We start from the raw sequence: 26,578 nt of genomic DNA, 5'->3' as shown, positions 1-26,578 counted from the left end.
CCTACCGTAAGAATCATTTGACCAAAATAAAATGTTTTTCTTTTCCAAATTCACGTGTATGATTTATGACTGACATTGATCTTGACATTGGGCAGAAAACTGGACAGTCAAGTGATCTGTACTCATCTAAATCACAAAATTCCGCTTCCTTTCATTCATACACTGTTTACTTGCTACCACATCTGTGCCTCTGATAAGGCTTTCCTTCTGAGAGCTGCTTTAAGAGACTTTGTCTTAGTAAGTCTAACCTCCTAGTCTATGAAACAATTTAAATTACTTCCCCAGAAAAGGAAGCAATAAGAAAAGTTCAGCTTTTGCCATTACCGGGAGTCATAGAATGTGTTTTCCCACTGGAGTGACGGTAGGCACCCCACAGGGGTACACAGATCCATCCCAAATTGTCATGCATTTGAACAGGAAAAGACTGTCCTCAAACAACATTTTTTTATTATGAAATTTATTTTTCTCTTAAGAAAGAACATTAAAAGATAAATGATAAAATCATTTATTATAGAAGCTAACCATATGGCTAACTTTTGCCATAAAATCTGAGAGTCTAAAATAGCATCAAAAACAACCAAGCATAATCTACTTTGTAGTATAAGCCAATTATAGAAGGTTTAACCTTTACGAAGCAGAGTGTGGCGAGACAGAGTACATGAATGCCTCCCTGGCTCTAGCTCACACCAGGACGACTTGAACTTGACTGTACGACCACTGTGGCTTTTCACCAGAAATTTTCTATGGGCAAACATTTTAGATATGAAATTATTTTCCTGGAATTTGGTAGTATAGTTATGCATAAGCCCATATTCTGACATCCGACTAACTCTTATTTATTTTACATAAGTATTGGGGCTTTTTTATTTTTATTTTTTAAGATTCCTATAGCTACTCATCTAAAACTCTGATTTTAAATCCCACAAGCACAGAAACCAAACTTCATATTTACTCTAATAGGCCTCAGGAAATGCCAGGTAAACTGACATTACAAGGGAAAAATAAATTCGGCTGGATTTGGCTGGATTTTTAAGTTTAACTTTTAAGCTTCTCAGGGAGCTTGCGGCAGAATTAGTAACCAAGAATGCTTTTGGTAAGGTACGTGCATCAGGACTTTGCCGTCGGTATCTATGGGTACATATCCGCCTGCCAGTGGGAACTGATGGAAAACAAACTTCAAATTAAAACATGCTGATCTTTAGGCGATGTCTGGTCCTCTGTGAAAACGGGGGGGGGGCAGCTGCTTGGGCTGTATCATCTCACGGGGAGAGTGGACGCAAGATCACACAGGCAGGCAAGAGGCAGTTACTGGGCAGATCCTCTGCGAATATGGTTATACTGCTGCTATTTTTGTCTCTGTAACGGAAAAGTCCTGCGGACCCAAGAATGGCACTGCTTTTCATTATTAATTAGAAGTGGTTTATGATTAAAGTGTTTTATTTAATTTTGGAGCCAACTCTACTGTATCAATGATTTAAAAAATATATATGTATATATATATACGTATATATATGTATATATATATATTTACCTGTCCTCTAATTAGATAAAATGAAAATCAAGAAAATAAATTTGGAAGAGAGATTTTCCTAGTGTGAAACATCATATTTTCATCTCAGATATCTGATAGTAAAGGACTATGAAATGAAAAAAAAATGCGAAGATCTTTTTTTGGGAATCATGATTTGTGATTTGTAATAGAATTTCTTGCCAGTATGACTTTGTTTGTGATTCTTGAGACTCTTAACATAAAAACCTCTTTTTCCCCTTTCTTTGCCTACCTGTCAAGCGGTAATAAAGACCACTGCAAGTCACCACCCAACTGTCTGAACAGATACCGCGCAGATGAACAGTTTGTGTCTTGAGACACGAACCACTACTGGATATGCTCATAGTAAAATAAGGATCAAATATTTGGAATGATAAGTCACCTCAAATTTCTTTAGTTCCTCCTTGGCAACTGTATAGAGCACCCCGGAAGAGCTGGGGAAGGCAGCTGTTCTCTCTGAAATCTTGAGCCAATCTTCAAAACGAGAATAATCATCCAGAAACTTCTGCCACAGTCGCCACGTCTCTTCGATTCTGAGACAGAAAACGAAAACAAAACAAAACAAAACAAAAAACAGGCACTGATTGTTTGGGACTATTTCTGCTCCAGAACCCTGATGCCTGTCGTGGGATTAAGAGTGCACAAACGAGCGAGGGTTGTGCCAAGCCATCATCGTGCTGTCCGCCAAACGCGAGCACACTGAGAAAGAGACAACTGTCTGAGCGAAAATGGAACAGCTGTGAGTTTGGGGATTTTTTTGTTTGTTTGCTTTTGGCTTTTTGTTTTTTTAAATACACATCCTGGAGTTCTGGATTTGGAATTAGTCAAATTGTGCCTTACAAGCACGTAACATGAACTTTTCTGTCAACGTGCCGGGCAGCTCAGAAGGGTAAGGCCGGGTGTGCAGGGCACACTCGTGTCATGGTTCCACTGAAATAAAACGAAGGTCTCAAAATGCATGTAAGTTCTGACATCAAATTTACCCTCCTCAAAGTTAACCTATCACAGCAAGACAAATATTAATCTTTCCAGAGTTCTCCAAACATATAATCAAAAAAGATTATATGTTGTAAATCATTATGATTATTTTCTAACCCATCACTATTGCTTATGCCTTGAATTTCAAAGGGTTTTTCTAAACAAGGATAAGATCTTTGTGTTCATATTTCATTTTTAGTAAAAGAATATTACTTTTCACTCCACCAGTTCTAGAACAATAGACTTATCCAGCAGGGTTGTATTTTTACTTTTCTGGATTATATTTAAACTGTTAGGTCAGGCATAACTGTTTTAGACATTACAGTATATTGTATTTGTATACAGTATATTTATATATAGTAGTGCCCTCCCCCCATCTGTGAGATATCTGTTCCAAGACTCCTGGTCGATGCATGAAGCTGTGGGTAGTACTGAACCCCTATATATACTACGTTTCATCCTAGACATATTTATGTTAAAGTTTAATTTATAGATAAGGTACAGTAAGAGATTAGCAACAATAACCAGTAATAAAATAGAACAATTATACTGTAATAAAACTTATGTGAGTGTAGTCTCTTATATCTTACTGTACTGCATTCATCCTTTTTTTTTTTTTTAAGATTTTAGTTATTTGAGAGAGAGAGCATGCGAGATAAGGCATAAGTAGGGGTGAGGGGCAGAGGGAGAGGGAGAAGCAGACTCTCCACTGAGCAGGGAGCTTGAAGGCAGGGCACAGAGCTCCATCCCAGAACCCTGTGATCATGACCTGAGCCCAAGGCAGACACTTAACTGACTAAGCCACCCAGGCGCCCCTGTATTCACCCCCCTTGTGATGATGAGAGATGACAAAATGCCTACGTGATAGATGAAGTTATGCAAATGATGTAGGCATTGTGGCTAGTGTTGGGCGACTGTGGACCTTCTCACCGTACAACAGGAGGATCCTCTCCTTCTGGGTCCTGCTTGACCCTGCGTAACTGACACCATGGGAAGAGAAACCATGGATAAGGTTGGTGGGGTGGGGTGGGGTGACTACTGTAGGACCTTTATGCCTACTTATCTTCTCAACTAAATGTAGATGATGGCAAGTTTGGGACACCAGTGCTCCTTTTAGACGTTGCAACTAAAAGGAAATGATAAATGGGATAGTCCGGGTTTTTTTGTTTTTTTTTTGCCTCTCTTTTGGGTCCTTCCTCTTTCCCAGCTCTTTGAGCTGTGCCCCTTACTTGAGCCTTCTTTCCATGGACATGGCACAGATGTTCCTCCACCGCCGGTCCAGGTTTCGCGTCGCCTGCTGGATGGAGTCACACTCTGCGTCTGTGGCACAGGCGTCGCAGTCATGCAGCAGGACCTCACACAGGTTGAGCACGGAGGCCACGCCCGTGCTGTGTTTCTCGATGTCTCTCTGAAGCTCCTGTGGGGAACGAGACATGCTTTATTCAAATTCTTGGGTGCAGATGAAAGAAACTGCAATTGGATTCACTAAAACGTGGTGAGGCCAACCCTTGACAAGTATCTCCTTTCCTTGGATGCACGAGGTTTCTCCAATGTCGTTATGAAAAATGGCGAGCTCAAAGATGGGAGAAAGTTAAGCTAGAGATATATTGGCCATGTGAGCAATGCCAAGATATAAACAGAACAAATGAAATAGACTACATGAAGGGTAATATTGGCTTTTGTAGCGGTTGAGCAAGAAATCTTGCTCCAGACTCTACAGATATATCACTTCCATTTCAACGCATTGATCAATCAGTCAGTCAAAGGAATATGCGTTCTTGTTAGGCGCTGGCCCGATTTCATCTCCAAAGTTCCGCAAACTCTTTAAATAGTTAATTCCACCACCATTAAAAAGTACCAGGGTTTAAAAGACTGAAGTTCTCTATCCTATAGGACATCATAACATCAACAGCTTCCCCAGTGAGCCATTTTAAAGGTAGGACAGAAATAGAGAGAAGATGATGATAAGTGAGACACTGAATTTCCCCAGTGTCCCACCATGAACAGTCTTCACATTAACCGCATGTCATTAACTGCATATAATGTAAATGCAAAATGTACATTATTTTTTTCATTGAGCTTTTAACTCACTTGGTTCAAGGAATTTCATTATTAAAAGTGAGGCTACTGGTATTTTTCTTGCCGTATGCATCAAGGTTCTTAATGTATTTTCCTTGTCTTTAAAACAATTCCTGGATGTGCCTAGCTTTTCACTTGTTCTAAAGATAAATCCTCAAGTTATTCAAATAGCTGAAATTTATGTTTGTGTATGTGTACTCTTTTTCTTGTTTTTCTCTTTAACACCACATTTCAATGTCTTCCATGCAAACATTAGCTTATTGTCAAATGTAGTAATGGTGCCTTTGATTAATATTTGGAGATTTTATGACCTAGACAGAAGATAGATTCTATAAAAAATATCTCTATTTCACTAAACAGTCTTTTCAGATCTCTCGTGTAACCTCTTTCAGCTATGTGGGAGTTATCACAAGAACTGCTAGTCTAAAAAATATAAAACTGAACTCAATCTTTGCTCAAAGATAAAGACAGACACATCTGTGAATGAGACACTAAGTAAATTCTAAGTCTTAAAGTGCTTTACATACAAGGATATACATTTGGAAGTAGTGTTAGGTATAGGAACATAATCAATGCACTCTAAAATGTTATAGCATTTTGATGTACTTTCCCCCAAGTACTCAAAACTGATTTTTCCAGCTTTGTTGAGATATAATTGACTTAGAACAGCAGTGGGTAAGTTTAAGATGCACAATGTGATGATGTGATATATGTATATATTGTGAAATGATTACCACAGGAAGTTTAACGAGTATCTATCACCTCACATGGTTACAATATGATTGTGCATGCATGTGTTGAGAACTTTTAACATCTACTCTCTTAGCAGTTTTTAAATATGCAACAAAGTACTGTTAACAACAGTCACCATGTTGAATGTCACATTTCTAGGACATGTTCACCTTATAACCAGAAGTTTGTACCCTTTGACCAGCTTCATCCATTTCCCTCACCCTCTTCCCACCTCTGGTAACCACTCATCTACTCTGTTTCTGGGAGTTCCGTTTTTTTGAGTCCACATATAAGTGAGGCCATACAACATTTGTTTTTGTCTGACTGACTTACTGTACTTTGCCTAATGACTTTAAGGTTCAACCATGTTGTTGGAAATGGCAGTAGTTCCTTTCTTACGGCTGAATAATATTCCATTGTGTATAGATACCCCGTTTTCTTTATCCATTTATCTACTGATGGGTATTTCGGTTGCTTCCATGCATTCACTATTGTGAATAACATTTCAGTGAATGTGGGGAGTGGAGATTTCTCTTCAAGATAGTGATTTCATTTCTTTCTGAAACCTACCCAGAAGTGGAATTCCTGGATCACATGGTAGTCCTGTTTTTAATTTTTAATTTTTTAAAGAAAAATTTAATTTTAAATTAAATTTAATTTTAATTATTTTAATTTTTAATTTTTAATTTTTTGAGAAACATCCATAATATTTTCCATAGTGATGATACCAATTTATATTCTCACCAATAGTTCACGAGGGTTCTGCTTTCTCTACATCCTTGCCAATACTTGTTAACTTTTGTCTTTTTTTTTATTTTTTTATTTTTTTAAAGATTTTATTTATTTATTTGAGAGAGAGACAGTGAGAGAGAGCATGAGCGAGGAGAAGGTAAGAGGGAGAAGCAGACTCCCCACGGAGCTGGGAGCCCGATGCGGGACTCGATCCCGGGACTCCGGGATCATGACCTGAGCCGAAGGCAGTCGTCCAACCAACTGAGCCACCCACGCGTCCCAACTTTTGTCTTTTTTGATAATAGCCATTCTAACGGGTGTGAGGACATATCTCATCATGGTTTTGATTTGCATTTCCATAATGACTGGTAATATCGAACATCTTTTCATGTACTTCTTGGCAACTTTAATATCTCCTCTGGAAAAATGTCTATTCAGGTCTCTTGCCCATTTTTAAAGTTGGATTATTTGGTTTTGTTTTGTTTTGTTTTATTGCTGTTGAGTTGTAGGAATTACCTACATATTACCTATATATTTTGGTTATTAACCCTATCAGATATGTGGTTTGCAAATATTTCCTCTCATCACAGAGGCTGCCTTTTCATTTGGTTGATCATTACTTTTGCTTTGCAGAAACTTTTTAGTTTATTTGTTCCAAATTGTTTATTTTTTGTTTTGGTGGTTGTACTTTTGGTGTTATATCTAAAAAATCATTGCCAAGATCTACGTCAAAAAGCTTTTCCCTACATTTTCTTCTAGGAGTTTTATGGTTTCAGGTCTTACATTTAAGTCTTTAATACATTATTTTGTATATGTAATATGTAGTACATAATGTGTAATGCATAATTTTACATACGTACATATGTACATTTACATATGCACATAATTTTACATATTAATTTACATATGTAATACATAATTTTTTGTAAGTGGGGTAAAATAGGGGACTAGTTTCACTCTTTTGCATGTGAATGAATATCCAGTTTTCCAACATTGCTTTCTGAAGAGACTATCCTCTCCCCAGTGGGTATTCTTGGCTCCCCTGTCCAACACTAGTTGACCACATATGTATGGAGTATTTCTGGGCTCTCACTCTGTCCCATTAGTCTATGTGTCTGTTTTTATGCCAGCATCATGCAGTTTTGATCACTATAGATTTGTGTCATTGTCTGAAATCAAGAAGTGTGATACCCTCAGCTATGTTCTCTCTCAGGATTGTTTCAGCTATTTGGGGTCTTTTGTGGTTCCTTACAAATTTTAGAGTTGTTTTTTCTCTATCTATAGGAAGTGCCATTGGATCTTGATAGGGATTGTATTGAATCTATGGATAGCTTTGGTTGTATGTTCATTTTAACAATATTCATTCTTCCAATCTATAATTGTAGGATGGCATTCCATTTATTTGTGTCTTCTTCAATGTCTTTCACCTGAGTCTTACAGTTTTCAATGTAGAGATCTTTCAGCTCCTTGGTTAAGCTTATTCCTAAGTATTTTGCTGTTTTTGATGTCATTCTAAAGGAAATGTTTTCTTTTATTTTCCAGAAAATTCATGGTTAGTGTATAGAAATGCAACTGGTTTTTGCGTGTTAAATTTTTTTCCTACAACTTTACTGAATTTATTCATTCTAACAGTTTTTTGGTGGGATTTTTAGGATTTTCTATATGTAAGATTATGTCATTACAAACAAAAAAATTTGTATCATCATTTCTGATGATATATATATATGTATATATATATATATATGCCTTCTATTTTTTTCTTGCCTGATTAATCTCTCGAGGATTTTGAGTATCATGCTCAATAGGGCTGGTGAGAATGGGCATCCCTGTCTTGTTTTAAATCTTAGAGGAGAAGCTTTCAGCCTTTCACCATTGGGTATGATATCATATAGTCTTTATTATGTTGAGGTACATTTCTTTTACACACACCCTTGGTTAAGAGCTTTTCTCCTTTGAATTTTGTGAAATGTTTTTTTCTATATCTATTGAGATGATATTATTTTTATATTTCATTCTAGTAATGTATCATATTTGTTTTTATATGCATATATTTAATCATTCTTGCATGCCAGGGATGAATCAAACTAAATCATGGTGTATGATCCCTTTAATGTGCTGTTGAATTTGGTTTGCTAGTACTCTATTGAGAATTTCTGCATCTCTATTGATCATTAACATTGGCCTATAGTTTTCTCCTCTTGTGGTATCCTTATCTAGCTTTGGTATTTCTCGCCTTATAAAATAGGTTTGAGAGTACTTCCTTCTCCTCATATTGTTGGGAGAGTGAGAAATGAATTGGCTTCAAATGTTTGATACATTTCACCTGTGAAACCATCTGGTCCTAGACTTTTCTTTGTTGGGGGGGTTTTCATAACGGATTCTGCCTCCTTACTCAGTACTGGTCTGTTCATGTTTTTTATTTCTTCATAATTCAGTATTCATAGGTTGCATGTTTCTAGACATTTATCCATTTCTTTATAGTATGCTATTATGATCCTTTGTATTTCTTGTAATGTCTCCACTTTCATTTATAATTTTTATTAATTTGGGATCACTTTTTTTTTTTTTAAAGATTCATTTATTTGAGAGTGAGAGCGTGGGAATGCATGCACAAGTGGGAGGGACAGAGGGAGAAGGAGAGAAAATTTCAAGTAGACTCCATGCTGAGCACAGAGCCTGACACAGGCCTTGATCTCATAAACCTAAGATCAGGACCTGAGCCAAAATCAAGAGTCAGACGCTTAACTGACAGAGCCATCCAGACACCCTTTTTTGTTTTTCTTGGTTAGTCTAGCTAAAGGTTTGTCGATTTTGTTTATCATTTCATAGAACCAGCTCAGTGTTGCTAATCTTTTATATTGTTTTCCTATATGCTATTTCATTTATTTATGCTCTAATATTTATTACTTCCTTCCTTCTGTCAATTTTGGGTTTAGTTTTTTCTTCTTTTCTAGTTCCTTGAAGGGGAAAGTTATATTGTTTATTTGAGATTCTTTTTCTTCATGTATGCATTTATCACTGTAAGTTCCCCTCTTAGCACTGCTTTTGCTATGCCCCTTAAGTTTTGGTATGTTGTGTTTCTTTTTTTGTCTCAAGATATTTATTTTCCTTTTGTTTTCTTCTTTGGTTAGAAGAGTGTTGTTTAATTTAATTTTCATGTGTTTGTGATTTTTCTAGCTTTCTTCCTGTTACTGATTTCTAGTTTCACCTCATTGTAATAAGAAGAGATCCTTGATATAATTTATATATTCTTGAATTTGTTGAGACTTGATTTGTGGCCTAACATATAATCTATCCTGGAAAATGCTCCATGCTCTGAGGTAGGGGTTGAGGTGCCACTGACTGGACTCCACTCTGGCTGGATGAGGTCACAAGCTATGCTCCCTGTCAGGGTAGGGTTACTGGCTGGACTCTGATTGGATAGGGCTACAGGATGAGCTCTGCAACCACTTCTGGTTGGGTGGGATAGCAGGCTGTGATCTAAGACCAGAGAGTGCTACTGGCTGGACTCTTTGTTCATAGAGCCATAGGCAGGGCTTTGCAGCTGGACCAGATCTCAGGCTGGCTCTTTGATTTTGCAGGGCTGCCGGCTGTGCCCTGCAGTTGGGTGAGGTGTCTGGGCTTTGCCATCAGGTGGGCCACGGACTGTGCTACCCTATTGGACAAGGTCACTGGTTGGGTTCTCTGATAGGGAGGTGTCTCCAGATGTATCCTAAAGGGTGTGGAGCTAGAGACTATGCTCCATGGTCAAGCTGGGTCCCCATCCAGGCTTTCTTGTCATGTGGAGTCACAGGATATGCTTGGTGATTGGTGGGGGTCATTGTCTGAGTAAGGTTGCAGGCTGTGTTCAGCTAACGGACGAGACCACAGGCTGGATTCCATTGCTGAGTAGGTTTGTCATCTGGGCTCCATAGCTAGCTAGGGTCGTAGGCTAGGTTCTGTGGCTGGGCTAGGCTATAGGTTGAGCTCTGAGGTTGTCCAGACTCCCTGATTATGCAGTGCCAGAGGCTACGCTCAGCAGATGGGAGGGCTGCTGGCTTGGTTCCTTGGTCAAGCAGGGCTGTTGGATGGGTTCCGTGGTTGCTTGGGTTCTCTAGCCAAGCCTTCTGGTGGGGAAGGATGAAGGCCATGCTCAGCTGTTGGGCGGGGCTGGGAATTGGCTTCCCTGCCCAGGTCAGATGGTAGAAAGGGCTCCAAGGTCAGTTTGGTCCATTGTCTGGAGACCAAAATCAGGCAGAACTGCCAAGTGAACTCCCAGGTCAGATAGGTCCACTGGCTGGGTTCTGCAGATGGGCAGAGATGCAGGGTGGGACCTCTGCTTGGGTCCAGCTGCAAATGGGAATGCAATTTGCTAAGGTATGAGTCCTGGTGGCAGTGAGCCTCAGCCCCCTTCTCCCTCACTACTTGATCCCCAGTAATCAAGCTACAGAAGTTCCCTTAGTGGTTCCCATGAGTTGAGAGCCAAGTGGGCCCCCTGGGAGGAGGGATGGGGAAGCTGGGGGAGCTAGATACCTATCTTGGCCAAGTGGTGCCCTCTTGGTGCAGCTCCATGCCAGCCAGGAAGGATGATGTGGTCACAGTGTGACCATACCTCTTACCCTTTTAATGTGGTATTCCTGGTCTCTGGGGTCCAGAGTGGTGCTTCATGCTTATCCTTGGGTTGGGGGGGGTTTTACAATGGTGCCTTGCCTATAGATAGTTGCTCATTGGTCTTTTTTGGAGGGGGACTTAAGTCAGAAATAACCTATGTGGCCATCTTGATGATGTGATTCTTTCTTCCACATACTTTTGGATTTACCCCAGTGAGGAGATTTGGGGCCAGGGTATGAAAACCAGAACTGTAACTGATGGATTGCTGGAGGCTCAGTGTAGACAACTGAGTTAAAAATTCCAGAGGCTCCAGTCATTGGAGGGGGCTGCACAATTTTGTGAAATTTACCTCCAGGAGCTCAACCAGGTTCCCACAGTAAATATCAAAGAAAAGACCCCTTGTACATCTGCTTAAAAGTTTCTGTGAAAATCAATTACATGAAATAAGCTTGAGGGGGGTTATAATTATGGGCAAGTGCTCTATTGCAGATAAAGATTTTAGTCTCAGCTTTAACATCCATCAGTAATGGTCCTGAATTGACACATAGTGTCTCTGAATTTATACTTCTTCATCCATAACACAGAGAAATTTGACAAGATGTCCTCCGAAGCCCTCTCAAGTCTACATATATTTCTGCTCAATGAAGTATATGAGGATTAAGTACATTGGCAAGAGAAATATATAGAAACTCCACAGAGAGGAATAGAGGAAAATGTATTTCTTATGAGTTTAATCTCTTTTTAAATATTTAAGAGAATTTTCCGCTTTGGAGACAGATTAATATTTATCTGTCTTTTACAACATGGATTCTAAATGCTATAATTTTTACAGAATCATGGTTAAACATTTGCCACAAAGGAAGCTGTGGTGAATATGATAGGATTAAAGTAAAATTTAGTAAGCACGCACTTTGTGCTGGGTGCTGTGCTAAGTGTTTTTCACATTAATTTTTATAACACTGTGATCATCAGCATTCTATATACATGAAGGTTTTTTTAAATTTTTCTAAGTTTCTTTTAAAGTACTTTTTTTTTTTTAAGATTTTATTTATTTGAGAGTGAGCACAAGAGGGAGAGAGACTAAGAGAATGACTGGGGGGCGAGGCAGAGGGAGAAGCAGACTCCCTGTGGAGCAGGGAGCCTGATGCGGGATTCCATCCCAGGGCCTGGGATCATGACCTGAGCCGAAGGCAGACACTTAACCGACTGAGCCACCCAGGCACCCTATGTGAGGGTTAAAACAGTTTGTTACTCAGGTCATGCAGAAAAGTGGTGAATTGCAAATTTACCCCCGGGAGTCCTTACTTTTTTTTTTTTTTTTCCAACTTTAACTTAAAATTGAATTAAAAGGCAGTATGAATATATATTACTATATTAACAGATCAAAAATTATTGCTAAGCTTCCCTTTTCCCTCCTGATTCTCATTTTCATCTCTTGTAGCTCTGTCTTCTGGTTTTAACTTCTGAATTTCTAAGTGGCACATTTATGTTGCTGGTTCTTGATTTTTAAATCTTAGACGTTATCTATGCTTCTCTAGTAGAAACAGAATGACCTTTTTCTCAACTTAAGTGGTTCCACTGCCGTTTCAGCACATCTTATAGCTGGAGCGATAATGATTGATTGGATGATTTTGGTCATTTAATATGGTTCCTTAATATTTTTCACATCTGAGCAACAGACTATGCTACGGTTTTATTTCTCTCCTTATATAACTTTCTGTGTTATATGGAATCAGTAGCTTTCTCCCTCTCTTTAAACCATGAATATCCCTAGCTTCTATCCTCTCTCTATGGAGCTAATAAAGCTCCTTCCAGTATGGTTAAGCCCATCAGGTAATCAAGTTCGACTGTCTTATTCCTTGGAGACATCCCGCCCACAGCACCCAGTTCCCTACTCCAGTCTGAACAGGGATGCTCTAGGCTGTGGGGCAGCTGGCATCTGGGACATTCCCTTACCATCTACCCTGGGAATTTCCTTCTCTCTCTCGTGTTGAGTATTATTTTTCTTCTCATTTTAGTATGTGTGATCTACCTTTCATTAGCATATATACATGGGGGTAAGTATTTTATATAGTAAATGGCAGGTACAATGTCCTAAATTAAATAATCTTCTCAGCTTTTTGAAAGCACTGTCTCATTATCTTTTAGCTTCAACCATGATTTTGGAGAAATCAGACTTTTTCATCTTGGAAACCTTCAAGATCTTCTCTTTGTCTCCCACGTTCTGAAATTTTATAGTGATTTGTTTTGTTTTTAATTTTCCTGGGCCTTTGTAGGACTTGTGCTCTGGATGTACAACTGACCCATGAACACATGGTTGAAGATCGGCACGTAACATCTGACTCCCCCCATCTGACCTTCTTCAGGTCAGAAGAAGCCTTACCAAAAACATAAATAATTCAATAACAAATATTTTGTAGGTTATATGTATTATATACTGTGTTCTTACAATAAAGCAAGCTAGAAAAAAGAAAATCATAAGAAGGGAAAATAATCTATAGTACTCATATTTTCTTGCATAAAAAATCCACAAATAAATGGACCCACACAGTTCAAACCTGTATTGTTCAAGGGTCAACTCTACACATTTTTAAGTTTGGGGATTTTTTTATTTTTTAACATTACTACATTGATAATTTCTTCCTATTTTCTTTACTTTTTGTGGGGGACTTTTATGGAATAACTGAACTGGATTTTAAAGCTCTTGCATGAATCCTGGGTGAGAGATAATGCTGGCTAGTGACATGGAGAGAGTTGGGGTGGTGGGGTGGAAGTTATACTATCTGGTACAGAGCATTTCACTTAATCTCTATTTTTAAGATAGTGGCTCCAGCCTCAATGGTGCCTTATAGCTCCCAACCAAAGTCCCTCTGGGTTTGCTTTCTCCAGAGTGTAAACCCTGGGTCTTCTGCTGGAGTGCATGAGGCAGACTAGTCTGGCTAGCTGGGATTCGGGAGAATCTGCCAGTCCAACCACTTATTTAGGCTTTTAAGCAATCTTACATTGTGAGGCCCTAACAACTTGCTCTCTTCACCCTGAGCCACCTTGGAATTCTGTGGCATGAGTCAGCTTTCTATCCTCCATTCTGCAAACACAAGTAACTATTCATTCATCTACTTCTGCCTTCCAAATTTGTGAAGGATGTCTGTCTCTCTAACGTTTTCTTTCCTGGTCTCTGCCGTTGTGAATTTTGACCTTTCCCCCTTTCCTATCATTTTACTGGGGTTTGGAAGTAGTTAGGCTATAGATGCATGGATCAATTTGCTCTATTTAATTAGATACTGTTTTGATTCTCTTACATTTGCTAAATTACAATATTGGCTATTAGGATTTTAACTGTTTATAACACTTCTCACTGACAGACATCATTACCATGTTCTCCAGGAGTATTCAGGGAGCTGGGGGTCAACCATAACCCCAACAGCTCAATTATCAGAATTTCAAATGTGAGAGAATCCATCACAGGGCTTTAATCTTACAAAAAAAGAAAAATGTCCTGCTAACAATATTTTAAAGAAGAAATGCTCTTAAAATAATCCCAATATCTAATTACTGTATTTTAATATCTATTTGTATTGGTTTAAGTAGTTTGTAAAATAAAGTAAGTACATAAACTATTTCCTAAGATTTCATAAAACAGCTCTGTTTATATTTTGTAGTATTTTTAAGTTAAGTAACTTGGCTCTCAGGGCCTAAATGCAATGGAAGTAACCGGAGTATGGGAAGAATTTTCAAGGACAATCTAAGGGCATGGAATAGCAATACTTCTTATGGGGCATTTGCGGCATTTACCACTAACTACTGGAGTCTGACATGCTTAGTAAAAATAAGGAAGGGGAATAGGAGATTAAAAAAATCCTTTCTGTATGCATTTATCATGGTCACTTTTTTTTGCCTTTTTTTTTTTGTATGCCAGTGTAAGGTGCTGTCTTTGCTACAGAAACGAAGGTAGAATTGCAGTGTGCGCTCTGCAGATCATGTAACACTTCTTGTAAAACAAAACTGCTTTAGACTGCAAAAACTCTAAGAATATACTTCAAACACTATATGCAGGGGAAAAAAGTCTCTACTCTGTGTAGGTAGTAGTGCGCTTATGACCCACAAAAAAATCAACAAAACGCAAGCTGTCTTCTGGGACCATCACTGAGGCTCAGGGAGCTTAGGATGTCTTCTTGGTGGACCAATGACATTAAACCTATGAGAGTGTATCTATCTTCTAGACTCAACTCCTTGGTGACATGGGACCTCTTTGCCCCAAACACTAGTCCTGCCCAAGCCTCCCCTTTCTCAGCAAGCCTGTCTAGCTTCCTCCTAATTTTCCATTTCGATTCACCATCTCACATCTGTCTCTGTATCCTGGCCAGGAGCACAGAAGTTCAGGAGCCTACTTGGTTCCTCTAGTCGTTTTGCGTTTTACCTGCTGCTCAGTGAGCTTCTTCTGTATTTCATCCGAGTCACAGGAATCGTAGACTATGGGCTTGGCCAGCTCTGACTCGATGTGAGCCAACCACGTCCTCAGGTTGCTCATGTTCTTGTCTAGCTGCTGCACGGCCACCAGGGTCTCCTTCAGCTTCTTCACCCTGTGGGCAGAGGAGAGACTTTACTCGAGATTCCCTTGTGGACCAAGTGAACACTGGGTTTAAAGCCAAGTTGCCTAGAGCCGAAGTCCAGCCTAGCTCAGCCAGTTAGAGGCTGGGTGATTTTGGGAAACTGTACACCCTTCCTGTGTCTCTGTTGCCTCATCTATAATATAAAAGTAGAGGAGAAGTATCTGTGAGATTTGAATGGGTTGAATAATGCAGGGTCCACAGAACACATTCAATAAGTGTCAGCAGTGATGATGTTCAACATGGCGACAATTACGTAACAGTGACAGAAGCCTCATGACGTCATGAAGATTGTTATTTCCACCCATTATGTAATTTATACTCATACGAAGAATACCTAAGAGGAAAGAAGGAATATTTCTAATGGATTGTCACCAGAATATGAATTTGTAGTTCTGATTACTCCAGCCTGGACGGGATCGATTTCAGTCCTTTGTGGCAGAAACTCAGTTAATAGAAGAAAGCACACTTGAGATGAACTACCAGTGAGTGATGATTTACACTTTCATGCCAGATCACGTTAAAGGTGACTGAGGGTCTGCGGGGCCGCCAGTGGCAGAGGGCAGATGCAAGGCTGGCCTCCAGCCAGTCATAACCTGCAAAGCCTAGTTCGGTGCCGTATTTGTTACACAGCATGTTTTTTTAAAAAAATGTTTTCCCATTCTTTCCAGGAAGGAGTAAAAACCAAATTGTTTAAGATTGCCACTCGTCTAACAATCATGTGTGGACATCCTATATGTCAGATGCTGAGAAGACAAAATAAATAAAACTTGATTATTTTCCTAATGAAACATACAATCAGACCGAAAATCTGGACACGTACACAAATGAAATGTAACATGTAATGTGGTAAGAACTAAATTAAAGAAACAGACTAAGGCCCTGGCTAGTAAATAAGGAGTGATCAATTCGTCTGGCAACTTCAGTAATCACTCACTCATTTGTTCATGTCTGTATTCCTTCTATAAACTTCTGTGATGCTAGGTAGGCATGGTGCTAGGAAACAGAAATACAGCAATGACTGACCCTGTCACGGAGCAGCTTTGGCTCTGCTGAAAGAGAGGAAATGAAGAAGTAATATTAGAGCTGCATCTTGAAAGGTAGATACAAGCCAAGCTGAATATTTCTAGCCTGGGAAAAGTAGGGAAGAGAAGCAGATTTGAAGGCATCACGTGGTAATGTCAGCGGGGATGGGGGTGTGGAGGGTAGGGAAGGAAAGCAGAATAGGGCTGTGGTTGTGCTGAGGCAAGCGGATGGATGGACTGGAGTGGGATTACACAGGTCCTGCAGTGACATGACAATGGTGTTGTGTGCAGTTTAAAGATAAATAGGAACTCTGCCGGGACGTGTCTACCAAGGAATGATAAGATCAGGTCTGATTCTGAGTGAGTAAGTCTGAAGGGAGGTTCATGTGGAAGTCCATTCAGGTATAAGAATACCAACATTTGAATAATATTTTCTGTTGGTAAAGACACTCTTAGATGCACTAACTTATGTTGTTTTGACCAAAAAAAATGTGTATTTAAAAAAATTATGTTAAAAAAATTATGTTCATACTCCACAACATATTCTATTAATAGGAAACCGAAAACGTGTCGCTCTTTATCATGACTCATAATTCCATTCAAGGTGAGACTTCTCTAATTAGCTTTGTAAGTACAAATTGTACCCTGTCCCCAGGGCAGTTCAAGGCACTGGCCTTGAATAATAATTCCAAGAACACTTAAATACAACCTACTCACATTTTTCTCATAAATAAAATTCACTTGAGCGTCGGTCAGTGAATAGCAGTTTTAGAACAGCTACTGGGTGCAAAGCCCTGGGTGCACATTTTATCAATGACCACGCCATGGGCTTGGAATTCGACGTGGCCCTGGCCATCCTGCTTTAGTGGCCCAGGCTGAAAGGACAGTCCTCAGTCAATAAACACATGGGAATAGGACTCCAGAGTGGCTCACTGCTCTGAGACGTCTGTCCTGGTTTTACCTCTGTAAGAAAGTCCTTTTGGGAACGTCTCCCACTTAACCAGCTTCCTGTCTTCGGATCTGGTAGGATCTGGATGCTGACAGGGCTCTGGGATGGGGTTTTATAGCAAGCTCATAATATCATCAGGGTTTGGTGTGGAGCTAGAGGTTGGAAGAACACTTCATTCAGCTTGCTTCCTGCTTTCCCTTATTTTAACTCCCTGGTATTATTTATGCACAAGTTCCTCTTCCCATTTAAATTCCTTGGGAAACTAGAACTGTGAATTTCTGCTTTTGGTTTTCGCCTTCCCCTGCAATGCTACCCTCAGTGTTTGGCACAAAGTTCGGCAATACTTAAATGCCAGATAAACTCAAATAATTAGTATTCTAAGTAAAATACCTTTATTTAGCTAGCATATTTTATTCTTAATTTAGTTGATATTAAATGTATACTTAACTTTTTCCCTTACACCAACATTTGCAAGTGGTCTGTCAAGTACTAAAATTTATTCATGTTCTTGGTTCAAATTTCACGTACAAAAATGACCAAAAGAGCTAAGGCACAAAAGAATGTGTGTGAACACTCCTCCACTGGATATTGTCTACACTAGTCAAATAATTTACAAGATTAGTAATCTTGTATGATATTGAATGGGTTCCAATAGTCAGAGCAGTTAGTGGGTAATATGTCAAGGGCATCGTGACATGGAAATGCTTGTTCATATAGTCCATTAAGGACAAGTTCCTCTTTCAAATGAGTGAGTGAATCTTTGTAAAGTCAATGGGGGTGAACATTTAAGTGGTTTCCTTTTCTCATTTTTTTAAACATGTATTTGAGTACAAATAGCAAAATGCATTATGTGTGTGTGTTGGGGGAAGCAGATGTGAGCTGGGGGAAATGGGTAGAAAAGCCCCAAACATCTTCCTTGAACTTATGAAACTTGATATTTGCAGGACATAGCTCATTCTTTTTTTTTTTTTTTTTAAGAACAATGTCCCATCTTTTTCCCATTATTTCTTTAAAGGAAATCTTTGTGTGAAGTGTCACAATATTTTCATTTATCTATCATTGTAAGAAGTTTGAGCAACATTCTTTTTGGTAGCATCCAGGATTATAATTCAAAATGGATGTTTGCAGATGTCACAAGTCTGGGTAAGTTTAGCAAATCTTGTACATCTGAAAGTTCTGTAGCCTATTGGTCTTCTCACTGTCCGGGGTGCCTCTTGGGACTTCACCTTCTAGAGAAGGAATCACTACTAAATCCAGTTGCACAGACAGCTTTATATACACACATATACACTACATGTATATATTTATCACTACTTTCCTTCAAACTAATTTTGTAAATCTATAAACCAAAAAAAAAAAAAAAAAAAAGGTCACATTCTAAATGTAATAGGACTAAAAGTACCATCAGGAAATCCTATTTACCAGCAGGAGTTTATCTGGGGGGAATGTTATGGTATAAGAATAATATTCTTAAAAATGAAGTTAAAATTCCTGATCTAATGTTGTTCTAACTGAAAAAACTCATGAAATAAACATTTGTATAATGCACAAAATTACTACTTTAGACATAAATTTTTACATGCTGTACATGTTTTAAAACCTTTATGCTAGTCATGTGACCAAAACTTCCTGACAAACCTAAACAGAAACAACTCTTTCTCATACACAAAACCCTCCAGGCCCCCGCACTATGAACAGATTTTTATTTAATAAAGGGAGAGCTTCCCGCTACAAAGCTTAAAGCTGGCTAAGGCCGAATTCCAGTTTCATCAGGAGCCCCATCCTTTAAATAGCAGATGATGGACCAACTGGGTCTTCTCACTGGGTCTCTTTCCTGTGTCTCAGGCTAAGGTAGCATTCCCCGGGCATGACGCATACAGTCCAGAGACAGCTGGAATACCAAGCCATAACCAAGTCCATTAACCTTCCCCTCCAGCTCCGCATGCCCAGTAGGGGGACAAGAAAACAAACCAACAAAGAACTCTTGGGAGTCCATGGCTAACAAGCTCCCAGCACCAAACAATCTCCACTTCACGCTGGCCAAAGCTATCACGGATTAAAGATCCAGCATCTATCCCACGAAGCCCACGTAACATGCCAGCTATGCACAATGGAAGAACCTCAAGGAGATGCCTGCCTTGTGACATCGCAGTTACATTCCGGAAGATCTGCGTCCACAGAGCCGTCCTCTGCCATCCTCGGGGCACACAGATCTTCTGCCACCACCATGAAGTTTCCAACTTGCAAAAGTTAGGTCTGCAGAGCAAAAAGCTAAATCCTGGGTGGGGATGAAAGTTTCCCCTTGTCTGCGTATGGAAGTATGAAAATGTTCGCTCTAAACAAATGTGGTGAGGTCTCTGCCTGATAATATGACACTGCACAGTGACAAGTGGTCATGTTTCTAAATAAAACCTACATTCATTAACATGTGCCAAGCCTGATCTCCTGGAATGTAGGCCACGAGTGTAAGAAGGGGAAAGGCTCAGTGTAATCTGCAACGAGGGGGAGGCTTTCTAAAGAAAGGAGGACATCAAAAATAAGGCTGGCTGGGGACGCTCTGCCCTTCTGGAAGGACGGGCAACTCTTCTCGGGGGCTGTTTGTTAAGTTGGAAAGGATTTTTGAGAAAGATAAATCAACCAAATGCGAACCAACAAAACCCCCACAAATACAGCAAGTTGGGTAGCAAAAAACGCAACTTTTTCCCCCTTCTCTTTGAAATGCCAGCGAAATGGTGTAAAGTAGGAGTTTTAGAGGTTCTTTGCGAAGGTGGGATGGATAAAATATTCTGTACAACAGTGGTCGGTCTTCACTTTTGAAAGGGTTATTTACAAAATAAAAGTGATGAAAGAAATATTATTCTTCCCTTACATATTCCAAACCTTTGTCCTTTTAAAAATAATGATAGAAAGTGACAAAAGTAACATGTTTATTTTAAGATCTTAATAAATAAGGTTATCTGTTCATTTGCTTGGTGGGATTCAGATAACTTTTTTTTGTGGATTTCAAGAGTTTCAAACTTTCTGTACTGAATCTATATGAATTTCACAATCTAGGCTCTAAAAAAGTAAGCTCTCAAATTAGTAATTACTGGTAATTTAATAAAATGTGGTGAATGCTAGCTGCTTTAAGTCCTTTTTGGATGAAGGTATAGATACAATGCACAAATAGATTACAAAAAAATAAATAAATGATGAACATTTGTTAAGTTCTTTTTAAAAGCCCTATTTGATGAGCTGCAAAATAAAACAAAGCATTTGGGTCTGATCGTGTGAGGTAATGGCTTTTAAAACAGAAACATATTTCCCTTTTAAAAGCAACAAACCTACTTTTTACATAAGAAATACACTCTGGAAAACTTATAAATAAAAGTATTTTTCAAATCGTGCTACTTAAAGCTATCTTATTGTGAATTCTTTATAAAACAATCAGTCCTCTAATATATTATTTTTAGCAATCAGGAAGAAAAATATATAAGCTTTGGTTAAAGGAATATATTAGTCATGATTCCATAACAGCAGGCAAATTTATTTTTTCTTGATTATGACTAATACTTCCAGAAACCTGAGATCTTTAAAACCTTGTACTGCCATTATGTTCCTAGTTTAATTTTTTTTTCTAGTTTTTCTCACGGGTTCAAATTTTTTTCCCATGCTCATTATCATGAGGACAATATATTTATTGCAACAAATTAAAAAGAAAGCAAAGTTCTAAACTCAGTTACTGTAATAGCAAAATATGGTAACGATATCAATGTCCAACACTGGGGAAAATATTGAATAAATCATGGTGTATTAAAACTATGGAATATTCTGTAGCTCTCTAAAAGAACAAGACGGCCACATGTGACATTCTGTGGTATAATGGTCCTTCCCTCTGCATTCCCTCTTTGGAGCTACGGCAGTTATTTTAATGAATACTTTGAAAATGAGGAAGCTAGGGCTCAGAAAAGTGATGCAGTGAGCCCTAGGTCACACAGCCTGAACATGGTGGACTAAACTCAGGGCTCCTGACTAGTTCTGCGCTGTTTCCATGCGTGCTGCATCAGTGCATTCCTGATCCTGGCCAGAGACCTCCAAATTGACCACTCCTAGAGTCAAGTTTTCTTCCTCCTCTAGTGGAACTTCTGTTAGACTGAAACCCCTTCTAAGGGCAGCTGCTCCAACTTCACAATGCCTTCCTTGCACTGCATACGCGGTTTATCTACACAGCCTCGAAGCTCCCTCTGGGTCGAGAACTGCCACTTGCTGAGGGCTCTGTGAGGTGGTTTACTGGTACTATCTCATTTAGGCCGCCTAAAACCTTTTACACTGGTGGTAGCTGAGGTACTGAGGGGAAGGAACTTGTCTAGCATCTCAGGGCAGGCGAAGCAGAACAATGTGGTGATTTAGGCAGGTGAGGCCTGAGGCCCATGCTCTGCTTTATTCTTTTCTTTTTTTTTTTTTTATTTTTTATTTCTTTTCAGTGTAACAGTATTCATTGTTTTTGCACCACACCCAGTGCTCCATGCAATCCGTGCCCTCTCCAATACCCACCACCAGGCTCACCCAATCTCCCACCCCCCCGCCCCTTCAAAACCCTCAGATTGTTTTTCAGGGTCCATAGTCTCTCATGGTTCACCTCCCCTTCCAATTTCCCTCAGCTCCCTTCTCCTCTCTAACTCCCCATGTCCTCCATGCTATTTGTTATGCTCCACGAAGAAGTGAAACCATATGATAATTGACTCTCTCTGCTTGACTTATTTCACTCAGCATCATCTCTTCCAGTCCCGTCCATTTTGCTACAAAAGTTGGGTATTCATCTTTTCTGATGGAGGCACAATACTCCATTGTGTTGTTTGTTTTTTTTTTTTAAGATTTTATTCATCTGATGGAGAGAGAGAGAGAGAGAGAGACCACAAGTAGGCAGAGAGAGGGGAAGCAGACTCCCCGCTGAGCAGAGAACTTGAGGCAGGACTTGATCCCAGGACCCTGAGATCATGGCCTGAGCCGAAGTCAGAGGCTTTAACCCACAGAGCCACCCAGGTGCCCCTGCTTTATTCTTATCTGTAGGGGTAGCACTTTGCATCCTATGTCTTAGATTGGAGAAATGCGGTGAATACTGGAGTGACCATTACGTGCAAAGAGCTGCGCGTTGGGTTCCAGCTTCACTATGGTCATGCTACGGTCATGCTTACAGTGTCGCTGAGAGATGAAACTGTAAACAACTTATCACACAAGATGCTTATTACAGCAGAGGGCAATTCTAAGAAGGAGAGGTCGGAAAGCTTGCTGAGAAGGTAAGAAGAGTCTCACTTAATCCAAAGAATAGGAAGCACATGAAGAACAATTAGGAGAGGGCCAGGCCGGAGCGGGGCAGGACATGAGCAGGCAGATGTGATGGAAGGAGGAAGGCGGGGCTGAGTTGTGTGTACACTTGCTCCGTACCCTTAACTGGTGAGGCACCATTTTCTCTTTCGTCTTCTACATTCACTAGAACTGGGGTCAGCAAACTAGGGTCGGCCACCTGTTTTGATAATGAAATGTTACTGCAACTCAGCTGCATTTTTCTGTTTCCATGCTAAGTCCGCTTTTGCAATATGGCGGAGGCGTTCCGGCAGGGACCATTGGCCCCCAAAGCCGAAAATATTAACTAGATAGTACTGTGCAAAGGGATCGCCAATCCCAGCCTGTAGCAACGTCCACAGTACTTCATACACAGGGGACGTTCAGGCATTTTTTAAAATTATATTTGTTGTCGCTCTACTTCTATGAAGTGTTTAAGGGAATTATAATAAATAGGTAGTTGAAAAACAGCCACAAAGGACCACAGATTGTATGATTCCAAGTATATTCAGATCTGTGCTGGCCTGGGGCCAGCGGAAGGAGAGAGGGTGGAGGGGAAAAGGATGACTAAGTCTTTTATTAGGGGGTGATGACAATGTTTTAAAATTGATTGTGGTGATGGAGACACAGATCTGTAAATATGCTAAAAATCACTAAATGATTTATACTTGTGATAGATGAGTTGCATGGTATGTGAATTATTCCTCAATAAAGCTGTTACTGAAAAAAAAGTACCAAATAACTAAAGTGTACTTTTGTTTTGGTGATGAGGATTTAGGTTTAGTAGAAGGAACAGAACTGCATTAACTGTATTCTGTTAGCGAATACAGTTAATTTTTTAGAAGACATCATTACAACAGAGCACACAACTTGAGTCTGACCTTCCTAGATACCCAAGTAGGAATGTTCAATAAAACATCAATGGTTATAAAAAGCACTGAATGGGGCATCTGGGTGGCTCAATTGGTTAAGCTTCTGCCTTTGGCTCAGGTCATGATCCCAGGGTCCTGGGATTGAGCCCCACACTGGGCTCTCTGCTCAGCAGAGAGCTGGCTTCTCCCTCTCCGTCTGCCTGTAGCTCCCGCTGCTTGTCCTTTCTGTCTCTCTGTCTCTCTCTCTGTCTCTCTGTCTTTGTCAATACATAAAATCTTAAAAAAAAAAAAAAAAAAAAAAAGGGCACCAAACAACTAATGCTAAATGACAGAGCTCCTGTTATCCTGAGCTAGAAAAAGTACTATGTGGGTTTTTTCATAGGGTTCAGAGACAAAATGAGAGCCAGAATCCTAGCAGACAGTTTTATAGAAACTATAAGTACAGCAATTACTGTTTCTATAAGTACAGCAATTACTGTTTTTTATGTTTACTCTTAACGAAAAGCCAACAGCTCAGAAATGCCTTGGCCAATTGTCTTGGCCACAATCGACCTAAAGGATCTTCGGGGATAAAGAAAATGTTCTGTATCCACAGTGCCCAATAAAGTAGCTATTATCCTCATATGATTATTAAGCCCTAGAAATGGGACTAGCACAACTGACTGTAATCAAAATTCAACTGTAATTTAATTGCATCCTATTTCAGTTAATTTAAATAGCCACGGGTAGCTAATGACTGCTATATTAAACTGAGAAGGTATAGAAAGCATGGACAGGTACTAGAGCATTATCCACTGTGGAGACCTAAGAAAAACTAAACAGATCTTGTTGCCCTAAAAAGCTGACAATTCCTAGTAACAGTCAGTTTAAAAATTCAACACAAAACACATTTATTTTGTATTCAGAATAGTCCAAGCTAATTCACTAGTGACAGGAAGGTGGCTCAAAGTTATGCATTCTATTTGTATGCAGTAGGTGTATTATCAGGAAATCTTTCTTTCCTTTCTCCTGTTTCTGTTAGCTGGCAAACTGTTCACCTGAAAATACGATCTTCAAAAATAACCTTTCCCTTCCCACAAGAGCACCAAAATAACATTTAGAAATATCGAAAGGCACAACTAAGTTGTGTTCTGCTGTAATATATCAGTGTGAGAAAAAGTAGGAAGAGGGAAGAGGGGTGAATGGGACTGACCCCTAGAAATCTGATGCTTGAGCAGGCAGCTCATAGTTGAAGGTGGGTGTGGGGGACAGTCACCTGGTGTGTGTACTCTTGAAGAGCTGATAAACAAGGAAATGGAAGATAAATGTGATGGTTGAGTGTCATTTAAAAGAGGCCTCAGAGAGACTATGAATTTATTAATCTGGCACCAGCCAGATTAAGCTCTAGAACCAGCCATCTGGTTTACTTTGGAACGAGGCAATCAAAAATGGACAGCACATCTACAAAAATCTACATCTGTGCATGATGAGACTCTACTAGAGTAGAAACATATGAGCGTTTTTGTGACTATAGTGCAAAGTAGGCATATCCAAAAACATTTAATTGATTCAAACGTTACTAATGTGTCTTTGGAAAGATAAATAACATCTAGAATATCCTCACTTGGACCGCAGAAAAATTATAAATAAACGACTTCGAGGAGAAAGCACCTAACTCTTTAGATGTAAAGTTGGCTAATGACTGGTCATAACACTTAAGCTAGCATCTTACAAATAAACTCTATTAAATTAAATTTAAAACATCTTTGACACAGTGTATCCCCTGGTATATTCCATACCCCTGAGCCACTAAAGATTAGAAAAGAACACTAACTAGTTTAGCTGGATTGTACATGCCAATGCAAGCCAACCCGTGAGTCATAATCTAACCCCAAAAATCCAAGGATGTTTACCAACTGGGCAGCTTCCCTAAGAAGGGTATTTATAGCAGAGCTTTGATTTGTCTTTCTGAAATAAGATTTGGTTATCACAGTCTGAGAAGTGAGGCTACACATAGCAAATGGGGTTCTAAAACCTACATATGCTGGAAGACTTGGAGTAGTTGAGCTCAACCGTATGTTACCATCGCTTTGTAGTACCTTTACCAGGGAATTTAGCTTGTCACTTTACTTGATGTCTTTGCATGTCTAGATATCCACCATGAACTCCTCAAGGAAAGGGGCTTCTGTCTTTGTAGCCTCAAAATATCTCAGAGCTGCTGTGAGCCCTTTACAAAGGATGGGGAGATTAGATTGTTGAAATAATTAGAGACTAGTTTCCTTTAGATCAGGGACAAGGAAGTCATAAACTTGGCAGACAGGAGAATGTAGTGCTCCCAAGCATGGCTTCTAGAATCACAGAGTGCAGGGTCTGCCACTCAGCACGCGAGTAACCATGGGCAAACCTGAGCCTCAGCCTCTGCATCTAGAAAATGGGTATAATAATAACGCCCACCTCTAATGGTGTTGTGAACGACACAGGAGAAGAAGCATATGAAGCTTGTGGCATGCTCAGTGGCACATACCAAGGGTTCAATAAGCATCAGCTATCACAGTGCTGTTTGATAAACAATTTAAAAATCGGTAAACATTTACTCCATTTTTGTTTCATTATTCTTAAAATATTTCATTATTTTTTAAAATAAAAAAAATATCTCATCTTCCTAAATAAGCTCCTCTCTGAAACTCCCTTAGAGAACAAAAAATATGCTAGGTATTTTCAACATCAACACATGCAATTGCCATGCCCATATGCAATTATTGTGGGCACACGGTATTCAAAGGGCACTATTTCATTTGTGCTAAGGAAAAGAACCCAGACTTTAAAAGTGTATTGTCAGTTAGCTCCAAACGGCTATGAATCAGAAGGATTCATAACATCTGAACTGTTCTAACTGCCAGACAAAAGCATGTCCGTTCAGATAGTCACGTATTCATTCATTCATTCATTCATTCAAACATGTTTTGAGCCCAAACTGCATTCAGGCACCGCTCTTGGTGCTCATGATATACGGGGACTAGTATGCACAAGGATGTCCACTGCCCTTGTGGAGCCTACATTACTACATGAAACCAAGTTCACCTAAAATACAGCATTTACGTCGTCATTCCCTTTATATCAAATAACATAGTGTCTCATTCGCTCTATCAGACTTGGGTAATGCT

The 26,578-nt window shown here is 39.5% G+C and overlaps 1 protein-coding gene across 20 annotated transcripts in view; it reads right to left on the bottom strand.

The window, feature by feature from the left end:
* The window catches only part of SYNE1 (spectrin repeat containing nuclear envelope protein 1), a 462,745-nt gene that overhangs the window by 31,979 nt on the left and 404,188 nt on the right, over window positions 1–26,578 (bottom strand). For 19 of the 20 annotated variants that reach the window (XM_032338689.1, XM_032338697.1, XM_032338702.1 and 16 more), the window contains 3 exons: window positions 15,078–15,240; window positions 3,757–3,944; window positions 1,932–2,082 (listed from right to left, as the gene is read on the bottom strand). In XM_032338689.1, coding sequence (XP_032194580.1) covers window positions 1,932–2,082; window positions 3,757–3,944; window positions 15,078–15,240 — 502 coding nt within the window. Of the gene's footprint in view, window positions 1–1,931; window positions 2,083–3,756; window positions 3,945–15,077; window positions 15,243–19,374; window positions 19,657–26,578 lie in introns of those variants that run through there. The other variant, XM_032338710.1, reaches the window with a different exon arrangement.

This window comes from Mustela erminea, chromosome 4 (genome assembly GCF_009829155.1).
Source record: "Mustela erminea isolate mMusErm1 chromosome 4, mMusErm1.Pri, whole genome shotgun sequence".
NCBI classification, from domain to species: domain Eukaryota; kingdom Metazoa; phylum Chordata; class Mammalia; order Carnivora; family Mustelidae; genus Mustela; species Mustela erminea.
The sequence above is the reverse complement of the archived record's forward strand: the minus strand, read 5'-3'. Positions and strand labels throughout refer to the sequence as shown.